The 14,358-nt window shown below is 36.8% G+C and overlaps 1 protein-coding gene across 8 annotated transcripts in view; it reads right to left on the bottom strand.

Moving 5' to 3' along the window:
- The window catches only part of ANK3 (ankyrin 3), a 701,075-nt gene that overhangs the window by 67,370 nt on the left and 619,347 nt on the right, over positions 1-14,358 (bottom strand). For all 8 annotated transcript variants that reach the window (XM_015147572.3, XM_077946716.1, XM_077946715.1 and 5 more), the window contains 2 exons: positions 13,050-13,274; positions 10,147-10,301 (listed from right to left, as the gene is read on the bottom strand). In XM_015147572.3, the coding sequence (XP_015003058.2) occupies positions 10,147-10,301; positions 13,050-13,274 (380 nt within the window). The remainder of the gene's footprint in view (positions 1-10,146; positions 10,302-13,049; positions 13,275-14,358) is intronic.

Here is a 14,358-nt window from a genome sequence, read left to right as displayed (position 1 = left end):
GCCGGTGTGGGTGGATCACCTGAGATCAGGAGTTCAAGACCAGTGTGGGCAACATGGTGAAACCCTGTCTCTACTAAAACTACAAAAATTAGCCAGGTATGTCAGCGGGTGCCTGTAATTCCAGCTATCGTGGGGCTGAGGTAGGAGAATCACTAGAACTTGGGAGGTGGAGGTCACAGTGAGCCAAGATCACACCATTGCACTCCAGCCTGGGCGACAGAGCGACACTCCGTCTCAAAAATAAATAAAGAAATAAAGAAATAAAATAAAAGTGTATCAGAGAAGTCAGATTTCCAAACAAATAGTAATAAAGCCTGATAACGTAAAAATGAACAGTGCCAATATTCTTTCTGGGACTGAACTTATGTGTGTTTAGATTTTAAAAACGGTCCTTACTAATTAGGTCAAAGAAGCAGCAATATATTACCAAGAATCTTCTGTTTTGTCTCATCCTATACATCACAGAAAAAAGCTCAACAAAATAATCTGTGGCACAAATGCAATGCCTCTATCACATTCACATCTGCAGAGTTCCTAGCTCCTAATGCGACGTTCCCCAACCTGGCCAGTTCGTAAGAAACAACCGTACTACATGTTAGTACCACAGATTGCTGGCCTCCTGACTAGGCAGACCCGGGGTGAAACCTGCAAATGTTTTCACACTCTGTCCAAGTGACTTTTTGACACATTTTAAAAAGTAATGTCTTGGTAGACTCTCATCCTGTACTTTGTCTTAAAAATTCAGAACCCAAATTGTTAAAAATGTGACAACAGGACCCTATAAAAAACAAGAATGGTTTAATATGAGAAGAGAAGCTTATTGGCAAAAATATTCATTACTTTTATATGGTTTTGTTTTTTAAAAGGATATTCTAAGTAACTCCATAGCTACCGAATCAAGGGAGAAAATGGCATAAGTTGCTGTAAGGTAAACAATAGAACATAAACGTAAGAGCTTCTTACCTTTCAGGGTGATTCATAATGCCATAGACTATGAAAAAAGACTCTGAAATTCCTCTCTCCTCTCTCTTTTTAAAATCTTTACTAACATACAAAAAGAGGATTAAAGGGAAAAGAGAAGTAAGTTCTGAAACAGGCAGTTTTGGCCAGGAGGAAGATTGAACTTTACGCTTACTGAAGATCTATTTTGTGTCAGGTCAATTATCATTTGGCCCACGCAGCATTTTGGTAAAATAGGTGTCTGAAGTTCAGAGAGGTTAAGTGACTTGACCAGATGGATTTAGCTTGTAAGTTTTAGAGCTTAGAACCTAGGTCTAGGAAAGGGGCGTTGGGAAGAGATGAAGTCACACAGACATGGACTTCAACCACTCTTTAACACAGTGTCTTTGCAGACTGCCTGACACATGAGTGGTGGTTGATAAATGGATGAATAATGAATAGATTTGCAAGTGCCTTGGTGGAAAAGGTGACCTGACTTCTCATTGATCCATCGAAGCAGCAGGCCTGATTACAGAGCCACTAATGTTCTATAGCCTTCTTGCCTCATAAATAAATGATACGTTTCTTAAGCACCTTGTAACTCAGTTTATTTATAAAAGGTGGGACAACACTCTCTGTGACTGAGGTTTTGTTACAAACAATAAGAATCATAAAATGCTTTGTAAATATAAATGGTTATGGAGACCATAATACAATGAAGCATAAATAACATGACTGAAATCATGTTCTGACTAAATGGGTTATTCTTAATGCTTTCAAATGACCATCTTGATTAGTTTTTGCCTCACTCAAAATTAGATTTCAAAGGCTATTTGTGACCTGGGGGGTGTGAATAGTCCATGGAAGGAATACAAATGGCCTCAAGGTTTCCCAAAGGATGATTTCTGTATCAAGGTTAATTTCTAGTCAGATGCATGCCTTGCTCAGTTCCTGTAAAAATGGGGTGTTTGATATTGAGAGGTGAAAAAATAAAGGATTTTTAGAATGTTAGATTTCAAAAAGCAAGTTATAGCATCGTGGAAAGTCACTGTAGACAGGTGCACAGGGTTGAAATCTAGCTCTGCAGTCAGTGCACCTGGACCTTAGGCATGGTCCTGACCCTCTCTGAGCCATATGTTCCTCATCTATGTGATTAGGATGAGAAGTTTCCTCTGGGATGGATATGAAAATAAATGATAGAAAATCACCCAGCACAATTCTGTTCATATAATAACTTAGAAAAGGTATATATTCTTTTCAAGACCACACAGCTTTTGAGAGCAGCCAGAGAGCCAATCTGTAGCAGATCTAAGGGAATACACAATTTAGATTTTTAAAATAATTCTCTACAAAGTATAAATCTGAATTGCTATCATTTCCATTTCATTCCATTAAAAAAATCACCAATTACTGAAAGTTGAATATCAAATAAGTTGAGAGAAATGAGGAAAATAAAAAAGAAATCTATAATATTCAACTCTAGTTGTAGAATATGTAGAACAACATAGCATTTGTAATATATTCACTGAACTAGTTTAGAAAACTACAAGCATTTATCCCTTTGGAATTAAAGTTCAGCTCCATCAAAATATGCAACTTTCATAATAAGTTCACCTAAGATGTTATAGGGAAAAATCCTCAAATGATATAACTTGGTCCTTCTTCCTTGAAGTAAACATCATAGAGATCTTTTCAATTTTTAAAAAAACGTTTACTTTAAAATAATTATAAATTCATGGGGCATGGCAAAGATAATATGAAAGGCTCCATGCACCTTTTATAATTTTAGTGTTGAACTCATATTCTTATTCAATTCTGTCATCTGCTTTATATCTATTTTGGTCAGCATTATTTCACATCTTTATTCAGAGTAGAGATCCTCTTTGTTGTTTAGATTTGCATAGTGTAATAAGTGCTGATGATGCAGAATGTCCGGAAACAATGATATACCTGCTTGTTTTTCCCTCCAGTTTTAGCAGTCTATTAATATAATTTCTGACAATCATATATTTTAAAGCTATTTTTAGAAGATTAATTTTTAATCATTATGTGCTTATGAGATATTACTTTAAAAATCAAGGAGAAATGTGACTAGTTTTTGAACACTACCTTCAGTGTTGATGTTTAAGATTACTTTGTACTCTGTGTGTAGAATGACTATAACCTACCCCAGAGCCTTCCCCAGGCCCCAGACTTCCTCTCCCCACTTGGTGTAGCCTCTCTTCTTCCAGAAAGTTTTTCTCTCTCTTGGGTATGGGTCACTGGATTATTGAGAAAAAGTGTCACCAACAGGGGGGCATAAGCCTGACACAAGTCATTATTTCTCATTCATTCAACAGACTATGATGAAGTGACAACTCTGTATCAAGAGTTGTTATATGCATTGGACATAATGGCTGTCAACAAGTCAGAGCTGGTCTCTGCCCTCTTGGACTTTTGCAGTGCACCAAGGAAGATATCAAAACTCAAAGTTGCAGTTATGGTGCTGTGGGTGTATTTACCAGTTTGATCTGAGTCTGGGGTTTAGGGAGGGCTTCCTGGAGGAAGAGAAGTAGGGGATGTCTGGCCACGTTGGAATAATCTTCTAAGGTTTTCTTTTATGACTGCAGATCAAGAGACTTACATTTGCTTACTTTTCCATTTGTGCAAATAAAAACATGGTTTCAGGCAATTAGTCCCCATATGTCACTTTTTTCACCCCATTGTTTAAGCCATTACTGTTACATCTAAGGGGAAATTCAATTAATATGATTCTATCTTCAAAATCCAGGATCATAAATAATGTCTTAAACACCATGAATCAATAGCCTCGCATGAGCAGCAAATACAGAACACACTAAACTCTAAAAGCTTAGACCTGCAGTTTCTGGCACATTGGTCTCTCTGTTCACATCAACACTAAAGGTAGCAGAGGCTCATGTCCAACCTCTTGGACCTGCTTCACTGCCCTCAGAGGGCTAAAAGCTCTACTGTGCCTGATATGGGGGGTGGGGGGCAGGATGGCTGATGTCATTATTTTGATCCACCAATGTTTCATAAAGACAGGTAATTTCTGGCAAATCCATATATACAAATGCATTAAAAACTTGCCCTTATTAATGCTCATTTGCTTTGGTCTAATTTTCATTTCTAAACTAGAATTTTTACTTCTATACTAGTTTGGGGGACTGTTCTGGTACAGTTTCCTTTCCTTTACAACATGATGGACATCATTCAGTTGATTTAAAATGTCAGTTTATGGCAATAGGCTGAAAGTCAGTATTTTGCTATTTTTTTTTTTATTTTTTTTTTTGCACCCCAGCCACAATCCTGATTCGGTTAAATTCCATTTTTATCTCCTTTAGAATTTTTCAAAACTGTTACTAGATTTCTCCAGCAGAGGGTGCTGTGCACAACATAAAGCTACATATTTCACTTACCAGTGCTCAACTGCTTCCACAATGACTTGACATTTTAAGACTACTATTGGTCTCATAGCAAAAACAATTAAATTATATTGAAATGAACCCAAGTGGCAACTTCTGAGAAGTCTGTTTCTAAGATATTGTTTATGTAGTCAGATAGTAAATTTACAAAATTTATTTTCTGTTACTTAGCAAGTATCAATTTCCCTTTCCTGTTTCTGTTTACAAGAAAATAGTGTAATTATTCAATCTAAAATGTATTCTCTTAAAAACTTCATTTGCTCTCATTGGAAAGTTCAGCAATGACAAGAAAATATGTTCCTAGCATTGTAAAATTGTTTGGGGGAACTTCAGCAACATTTTGTTCCAAGATAGTGATTGGGATTTTTAAATAATGACATAATTCATACATACTCAAAGCCTTCTGTGTAATATTTAGGTAGCAACAATTTTTATGTTAAAACAAAATAGATATGTAAAACAAAGCATACACACTGTCCAGACAGGCACTGTCCAGTAAAAATATAATGTAAACTGGGTATGTAATTTTAAATTTCCTATAGCCACACTAAAAAATAAAAATAAACAGGTGAAATTAATTTTTTATTTCTTTTTTAGAGATGAAGTCCATGTTGCCCAGGCTGAGTTCCTGAAATCCTGGCCTCAAGCAATCCTCCCACCTCAGCCTCCTGAGTCACTGGGATTATAGGCACGTTTTATTTAGATTAATATATCCAAAATATTACCATTTCAATGTGTAACCAATGTAAAAATTAATAATGAGATATGTATTTGGAGAAGGGTACTCATCTTCATGTATCTGGTGTATTTTACATTTGCAGCGTATTTCCATTTGTACTAGCTTTATTTCAAGTGCTCTGTTGTTCCATGGAGCTAGTGGCTACTGTACGGGACAGGGCAGGACTAGAACATTTCTGGAGCCTTTGATTTGTAAATTAAGCACCTCTACAGGAGGAAGGACTTCTTCTACCAGAAAATGCTCCCAGATCCAAGATAACTGTAAACTACAAAACACCCTTTGGGGTCTGACTTTGGAGGTGTAATTTTGAACATGTTTAATTCAACTTTGTGAGTTTAAATAAAGTTTTCATTAAACTTAAAAAGTGAATTCAGTTCGGTGCATTATAATTTGGTGGGGGGGATGAATGTTTGTCTTCTGTTTGCAGCATCTTTCTCTCTGCTGAGAAAACAAAAATTGACAAAGACTAGAACAAGATCTATGTCTGCTGCCAAAGTGAAAAGTTGTTCCTGTTGCATGATACCTTAGTGGTGATGGCAGGTTCTTCACACCCAGACCAACTGTCCTTTGTGTGATTCTAGCCTCTTCAATAGATCTTTGCTAACACACCTACTTCATTAGCAAAACCACTGATGTTTTAGTCCCTGGGCTTGCTGGCGATAAGGAGTAACTTTTAATTCCCCCTTATTTTGCAGCTACTGTTTTTCCTGAAAATATACCATGTTTTTTTGTGTCATACAAAGAAACTAAGAGGTGCCTTCATTAGTAATGGAAAATTTAAATACTAGCTGACATATATGTGGCTCTTTTGTTCTACACAAAGCACTTTCACAGGCATCATTCATTTGAGAGCATACAGAGGCAAAGGAGCAGTGCAGAGAGACAACTAGGTGTGGAGACAGATGTCCAGGTTTTGGAAGACTAAATCTATTTACTGTTTCCCAGCTGGGTGGTGGTGATGTTGAGTGTGTGTCACCATAATCAACCATGACCAGGGCTTTCACTAGCTGATGTAGTGTCTTTGTACGATTTGGAAAAGGGTGCCCACTTGGGGTGTACACGACCTTGTAGGTACACAGCTTGGCAACTAGATAGCAGCTTTGAGCAAATTAGAAAAAAGTACCCCTATGTCTTACAGGCCAGTATCAGGGCAGATGGCTTGACAAGTGAAAAGGGCAGGATTTCAGACCCCATTTGCTCTCCTGCACAACTTACATGGCAGCTGTGACTATGACTAAATACTGATTGATTCTCATATATCAGGCATCATGCTAGGAACTTTACATATATTCGCTCCTCTATTCCCTATTCGTTCACTATTAGACATCCTCACTTTACACATTTAAACCAAGGCTCAGAGACTGAGTGCTTGGTTACAGTCACAGAACGAATAAGTGGTGGAGCCAAGATGAGAAGTCTAGTCTATGTAACTTCCATAAATCATGATCCCAACCACCACATTACATGGGGCAAATTATCCTTCCCAGGAGTTATTCTAACAGCTAAATCTGATTGCATACATGGAAAGGCTTCACACATTTTAACACACTAAACCGATCTTTACAATTGTGTTAATAAAAATCAGTGATCAGAATATTTGCTAAGATGATTTTTAAATACTTGAATTTTAAGATTTTCAAAGAAGAACCTACAACAGAACTGGTTATAAAAGTAGCATATAGATTGGTTATAAAGTAGCACATAGAATTCATCTATGGAGAAGGGGGTTGATAAAAATAGACATTTATAACAAGACAGGCATTATCAAGAGTCACTTGCCACAGATGACAGATAAAGCTTAATTGTTATGAAATTAGTATGTTATATTAAATACTGGTAGGACAATTTATTTCTCTTTTTTTTTCTGAGACAGAGACTTGCTGTCACCAGGCTGGAGTGCAGTGGCGCGATCTTGGCTCACCGCAACCTCCGCCTCCCGGGTTCAAGCGATTCTCTTGCCTCAGCCTCCTGAGTAGCTGGGACTACAGGCACACACCACCACACCCAGCTAATTCTTGTATTTTTAGTAGAGATGGGGTTTCACCATGTTGGACAAGATGGTCTCAATCTCTTGATTTCGTGATCCACTTGCCTCGGCCTCCCTAAGTGCTGGGATTACAGGCGTGAACAACCGCACCCGGCCTATTTCTCTTTTTTAAGGAAACCTTGAGTGATCTGGTCACTGGTTTCATTCAGGAACTATTTTTATCTTGTTAATTAATAGTTATTCAGTAGCAACATGGGAGAGGAACAGAGTAGAGAGGAGAAAAGAACATAAAAAAGATGAAACCTCTTAAACTATGTTTATGCTTCTCTCTGAACTAGAACTTTGAACAGTTGCACCTTCAAGGAAAAAGATAAGTTGTCTTTTTAAAAAGACAGATTTGGGTTTTATTGTTGCCGGTCTGTTTTTGAAGACAGGAAAGTTCTGACAAGAATGAAGTGTGGTTGGGGATATGAAAAGAGTGGCGAGAAGGGCTCGAGTTTGGCATACAATTTGATTAACTGAGCTTTAATTATAAAATGTGCGTAATGGTTCCTTCATTACTATTAAGTTTAATACATGAAGAAAACCTGTGCCTTGAAAATTCCATCCTCATTTTTGCTCTAGTGGCCTCCAGTGCTTGATTCTTTAAGCCTGGAAGTATTTGCATTTCATCTAATTGTGTAAAATGGAACCAAAGTTTATCTGGTCTTTAAAACTGTGGCAAGGAAATGCTATCCAGTTTTTCCAAAATAGCTCATAGAATCCAAGACAGAAGATTATATCATTGTTTCTTCATACCTTGGAATATTATGCAGCCATAAAAAAGAATGGGATCCTGTCTTTTGCAGGAACATGGATGGAGCTGGAGGCCATTATCCTTAGCAAACTAATGCAGGAACAGAAAACCAAATACTGCATATTCTCACTTATAGGTGGGAGCTAAATGAGAACTTGTGGACACAAAGGGGAACAACAGACACTGGGGCCTACTTGAAGGTAGAGGGTGGGAGGAGTGAGATGATCACAAAAAATAACTAGTAGGTACTAGGCTTAGAACCTGGGTGAAAGAATGATCTGTATAATAAACACTGGCAGCACGAGTTTACCTATGTAACAAGCCTACACGTGTAGGTTTGAGTTTAGTTCTCAATCTTTCTGAGCCTTAGTTTAGGCTGAGGCAGAGAATTGCTTGAACCCAGGAGGCGGAGGCTGCAGTGAGCCGAGATTGTGCCACTGCACTCCAGCCTGGGTGACAGAGTGAGACTCCATCTCAAAAAAAAAAAAAAAATAAAATAAAATAAAGAAAAGAAGTAGACCTAGATTTGGACCCCAGCCTTACTACTCAGTGGGATAACCTTAGATATGTTACTTGACATCTCTGAACTTCAATTTCTTTATAAGTAAGGTGGAATTAAAACCACCTGATTTGCAGTGCTATCCTTTCTTTTGAAATTTTCACATATGAAGGTATTTATCAGTGCCTCATGAATGCTAGACACTCAACAATTACTATTTTCCCTCTACTTTGCTGTAAAGGCATCTTTTAACTCATGGTAGGTGGTAACTGTGTCTTATACTAAACCTTTGGCATGACAATTTTTTCTATAGAATAAATATAATGTGATAATGACTCATAATTATCAAGGGCTTACTACATAACAAGAACTGTATTTCATATGTGCCTCACCTAATTATTCTATTTATTCTCAACAATAACCGCAGGAAGTTAGGAAGGTAATCTCCATTTTGCAGAAGAATCAGAGGCTCAGAGATCAAGAAATCTGCACAAGGTTATTCCTCAAGTACCCTACACTTCATCTTGCTCCTTTGTTCACACCTTGAAACCGACTGGAGACTATGCTGAGTGCATTCCAAAAATCAGTGAATTAAAAAAGAGTGGATTTTCTGGAATACGAATTATATCTCTAATAAAGCTGTTATTTAAATAATTCCTAATTTGGAGTGATTAGGAAGTGAGTATAAAGGAAGAATTAGCTCTGATATTTTTCTTTTGGCATCAGACTTTATGGTGAGCCTGTTCTCTAATTTTTTTTTTTTTTTACATTTTTAAAGGAAAACTCTGCATCAAACACCTAGTCTCAAAACCAGACTATTCCCAATGTCTACTAAGAAAAACTGCTCTGGTTCTTAGGGTCAGACAGCCTGAAGAAGTTGTGTATGACAAAGTGACATGCTCAGACATACCAGTCTTACTAAGTCAAAGAATAAGACACTGAAACACCACAGACTCCAATAATTACCCTGAAACATTTTTTAGAAACTAATTACGGCCCAAGAGAAATTAAAAATTTATGAAGGATACTGAAATTATCTGGGAGAAACTTGAAAAAGCTGAAAGAGTCCAGAAATAATTCCAAAAAGAAAATGTGAACATATTTTCTTCAAAATGCTCAGCATGCCTTGCATACCTTCCATTATTATTTCACCCTCTGTTTGCCCAGTTTTGACTTAGAAAACTTTCTTTGGTATTAGAAAGACTGATGTATGTGATTAAAGATGGAATCATCAAAATACTTACACTTCTATATTACGGAGAACAAAGTTTGTTAGACTAAACGGAACTTCATGCCTTATGATATAGAAAACAGCAATAAAAGCTGAAAAACTTGGCCAGGTGTGGTGGCTCACGCTTGTAATCCCAGCACTTTGGGAGGCAGAGGCGGGCAGATCACGAGGTCAGGAGATGGAGACCATCCTGGCTAATATGGTGAAACCTCGCCTCTACTAAAAATACAAAAAATCAGCCGGGCGTGGTGGTGGGCGCCTGTAGTCCCAGCTACTCGGGAGGCTGAGGCAGGAGAATGTTGTGAACCCGGGAGGCGGAGCCTGCAGTGACCCAAGATTGCACCACTGCACTCCAGCCTGGGCGACAGAGCGAGACTCTGTCCAAAAAAAAAAAAAAAAAAAAGCTGAAGAACTGGGGTCCTAGCTTAAAATATAAATGTGTGAAATTCAAGTCCTGTTTTACGTAATCTAGTCATTCCTTTAATTTCTGCCTGCAGACATTTACGGAACCAAGGAGCCATCATTATTACCTTCATCCATGCCATTAAGTAACTCGGTTAAATCTTCATTTTTGCTGTCAAACTGATGCTCCTTCCAAGTTTCACCATTTTCACTTCGAAGAACAATGAGTTCTCTCTCTTTTCCTCTCATGGACCCAAAGTGAGGGATTTCCACTATGACAGGGCTGGAAAAAAAATCCACATTATTTTGGTATCAAATTAAATATATTTAGAGTATCGTACTTAAAAAATGTTTCATTAACAGTATTCATTTGAAAATCAGAGGTGCCACTAAGGTTGGGAATGATTTCAAAGCTGCAGAATCATTTGCTAATTAAAGAATATTTTCGAAGCCTGATAACATGCCATCATTCATTCACTCACAAACAGTTCTTGGAGGACTACCATATGTTAGGCATAGGATTTAACAGGAGAAATTTTTCAGTACATATAAATAGGAATTTTGAATCAGAATGGAAAGTTATTAAAGTAGACCATAAGAAAGTTGGTCCATTTTTAAAAGACACAATAGGTATATTATACAAATGCTAATGATTTAAAAGGACACAGTCATTTCTTTAAAAAAAATTCTATAAAGTTCCTAGTTTGAAAGATGATTGCTATATTTTCTCCTTAGCAAGAAAACAATCAATATGATAACGACTCCTCCAACAGGCCTTTCATGGCCATACGGTTAAGAGAGTTCCTGTGCTTTTCAATTTGTGAAATGGTAGTAGGTAGCTTCAATTCCTGGCTCTAATATAACCTGCATAGGAATACTTACACTTTCTGAAAAAGTACTTGTTGGTTTGCAATGGTCATATAACGACACAGTAATTTTTGACAGTGTCCTTTTGCAAAGGAATGTAAAAGAATGGCTGCAAATTGAACATAGCCAATCAAGCCACGGGAAATAATTTTGTTAAATTTTAAAATAGGATAAATACTAAAAGAGATGAATGGAAGTAAGCAGACCACAATCACACACAGTTTATGTAGTTGGATTGTGCAGCTTTATTTTATGACATTTAAGTAGACAGTATCATTATTCTCCTACAGAGGTTGTATGGAACCCCACTTCTTAACCTATGTGTTTAGGTATATGTGATAACAGAAGATACAGACTTAAATAAGTAAGAGCAGAAAAAGAGATCATCATTATAATGATCAAATAACATAAATAAAAACATGAATATCGATTTATTGGAAGAGCATTCGCTTAAAACGGGGATGATAAATATGATCATTTTGCTTTTGGCAAAATCAGAATTCAAATTAAAGATTAAAAAATAATTTTTATAATGCCTTTATTCTTCAATAGGTAGAAACAAAATCAAGTGTTCTTAGCAGTATTCATAATTTCAAGATTAAGGTGTTTACAAGAGTTTTTAACTACACCTTATAATTAAACATTAAATTGTATTTAGTTTTGAGAACAAGATACAATCTTTGCAGGTTAATGTGTCAGATACTGTCTCTGTAAATATTTAAGGAATGTGGCTTTATGTATGATGCTCAATGATATTGGAGAGAAGGTATGAACAAGGGTCTTTGACCAAGGTGAAAGCCAAGCATAGCTTTTCATTAACAGGGTTCTTCATGCAGACTGCCAAGGCAAATACAACAATCAAACAGACAAGCGAACAAACAACAAATACCAGTGCATTTCAGCTTAAACAAAACCAAACAAAACAATTTTATAACTTTCAAAGAATATTCTATCTGCTGTCTATTTACTTTTATTTAAATATCTTATTGTCCCAATACTTTTCAAAATCAGTTTACTTATTGATGACTTCTTCTCAAAGCCCATAAAAAATTACACAGTACTCATGTGCTTTTAAAAGATCTGATTACACACACATACATGCACGCACACACACACACAGGTGTACAGACATGTAATTTATAGCAAATTTTGACTCAAAGCCTGCAAATACCTTCTCTTACACTGGGTTAAAGACTGTCGCTGTCTTTAAAAAGTATCATATTCAGAAGAAACATTTCAAATTAAAGAAAGGTTTACAAAAGCACGAAGTTATGAAAGCAGAATGCTTGCAGTGAATTCCACATGCTTGAAAAGCACAAGATAGGTAGCGGTGCTACATTAAGTCAAGCCACTATGATTTTTTTTTCTTTCAGTGACACACATCAACTGAAAGCATTAAAAAAAAACTTAAAAAAATAAAAATAAACTTAAGACAAGAATCAGACCATGGGTGTGACAGAAAAAAATTGAAAATGGAAAAAAAAATTGTAGACATTCTGTATCTTGTCTATAAAGGTCCTACCCAATAAATTTTGTTCCTTGAGGCCCAAGCTGCAGGATTCGGCTAACCAAGCTCTCACCCTCATTTACAGGGGGAGGATTGGTAGGAAGATGCAGTTTACTGAATAACATCCATGCAGCAGAAAGAGAAACGAGAAGGGGAAATTGTGAACAAACTGTCAGTCACGACAGAGCCTGCCTGATTTGCACCCAAGTGCCACCTCAGAAAATGAATTAACTTTATTTTTCCTTTTTGTAAAATACCATATCACAATGAACTGTTTCCCGAAAAATTTTCTTTAAAAAGACATGTCCCCAAAGCAGCCATAGATTCAACGTGGTAAAATAATTCCAGCATCTGTATTTTTTCCCTAGAATGGTGCCTTGACTTCTACAGGGACCACTGGGGTTCCGTGCACTTGCTGAGCAGAGAACATGCTTCTCGGTTAGTAAAAGCCTTGACCAGCAAACTGAGTTAAGAAAGTATCAGCCTATTAGCCTTTCACAGAATCACACAGCTTTGTGACCTTTGACACTTTACAAAAAGTATAGTCAATCAGGTCCAACTAAGCAGTTTTAAGAGTTAACTCTTTGAGTTAACAAGGGTCAAGAAAATCAAAGATACGTTGTGAGGGCCAAGGTTAACATTGACAAAACAACTTACCCTAAAAATTGTGCCCCTGCAGGACCCATTTCTACCAGCCTACTGGCTAATCCCTCTCCTTCCACCATGGGGGGTGGGTTGGCCAGTTTATGTCTCTTTACCAAACGGCAGGTGATTCGAGTGGGGGCCGTACACTTGCGTGGAGGAATGATGATTCTCATCCCATGGTGACGGCTTCCTCTCATGGAACCCCCTCTCGCGTCCACCATAAAGCTAACCAGAAACCTGTGGGGAGAAGATCAGAGGCCAATTCAAGGATGGAAATAAACTGTGTTCACAGCAAGTTTTGAAATTAAATGTTAAAGTTTATTTAAAGTGACAGACAACGTAGCTATCACTTCCTCTCTTTAAAGATAAATCGGAAGTAAATACGGTGGAGTCACATCAAACATGTATTTAACTTGTGCACTTTGCAAAAACTGAAACACAACTTATTTTTGGTGGAACATGGCCCCCAAACAGAAAAGCCAACTATTTACCAGGCTCAAATGGAAGGAATAAGGGAGGTTTCAAAACTGGAGTAAAAACTGTCTATTAAGAGGATTCTCATGCATTTAAAACAAAAAAAAACTGTGGTCTTTATATTCAAAGGTCATTTTAACTATGAGTGGTTTTTGCCATATGCTGCCATATGGTTTCCTACAAGTAAGATGAAACTCCACAGTATGTCTTGACATTTATGACTCATAAAATGAATGTATATTTAATCATACCAACACTAATTTTTACTATGATAAAGCAGAATATAGTAAAAGCAGGAGATGACTAGATTTGCTAAGGTGATTTTGATGGAAAGGGATTAAATGTTTTCAGTATAAATACGGGCTTAAAAGCTGTCTGAAATAACCTACATTTGAATATTTTATACAACAATTAAAAAATGGAACTTAGACTTTTAGAAAGTGGCTCTAAATTATATAATTCTGTCATTGGCCTTTTATTAAAGCTAATAAGGAAAAACAGTCTGCATGTATTGATAGGTATGGCAGTGTAAAGAAATTAACTGTTATATTTGGGTAGAAGCATATTGGAATCACTGTCTTCTATCACGTATGCACGGTTCCACTCTCATCATCACAGACTTTTAACACAGTTACTATCACAGAGTTATAAGTAAACATCAATCGGTGAGTCCAATGTGTGGAAGAGTTAAGGTGAGATAGCGGAACACAAATATATCCCTGTATTCTAGTTTCCACATATGAAAATATAGATTACTAGCACAGTACAAAATGGTGATAACTGGAAAATTGTCTGAATTCTTAAGTGTTTTTGGAAAAAAAAATCCCATCCATCAAAATTCTTTACT

This window comes from Macaca mulatta, chromosome 9 (assembly GCF_049350105.2).
Source record: "Macaca mulatta isolate MMU2019108-1 chromosome 9, T2T-MMU8v2.0, whole genome shotgun sequence".
In the NCBI taxonomy this organism is placed as follows: Eukaryota; Metazoa; Chordata; class Mammalia; order Primates; family Cercopithecidae; genus Macaca; species Macaca mulatta.
This window is presented reverse-complemented; position numbering and strand designations above follow the sequence as displayed.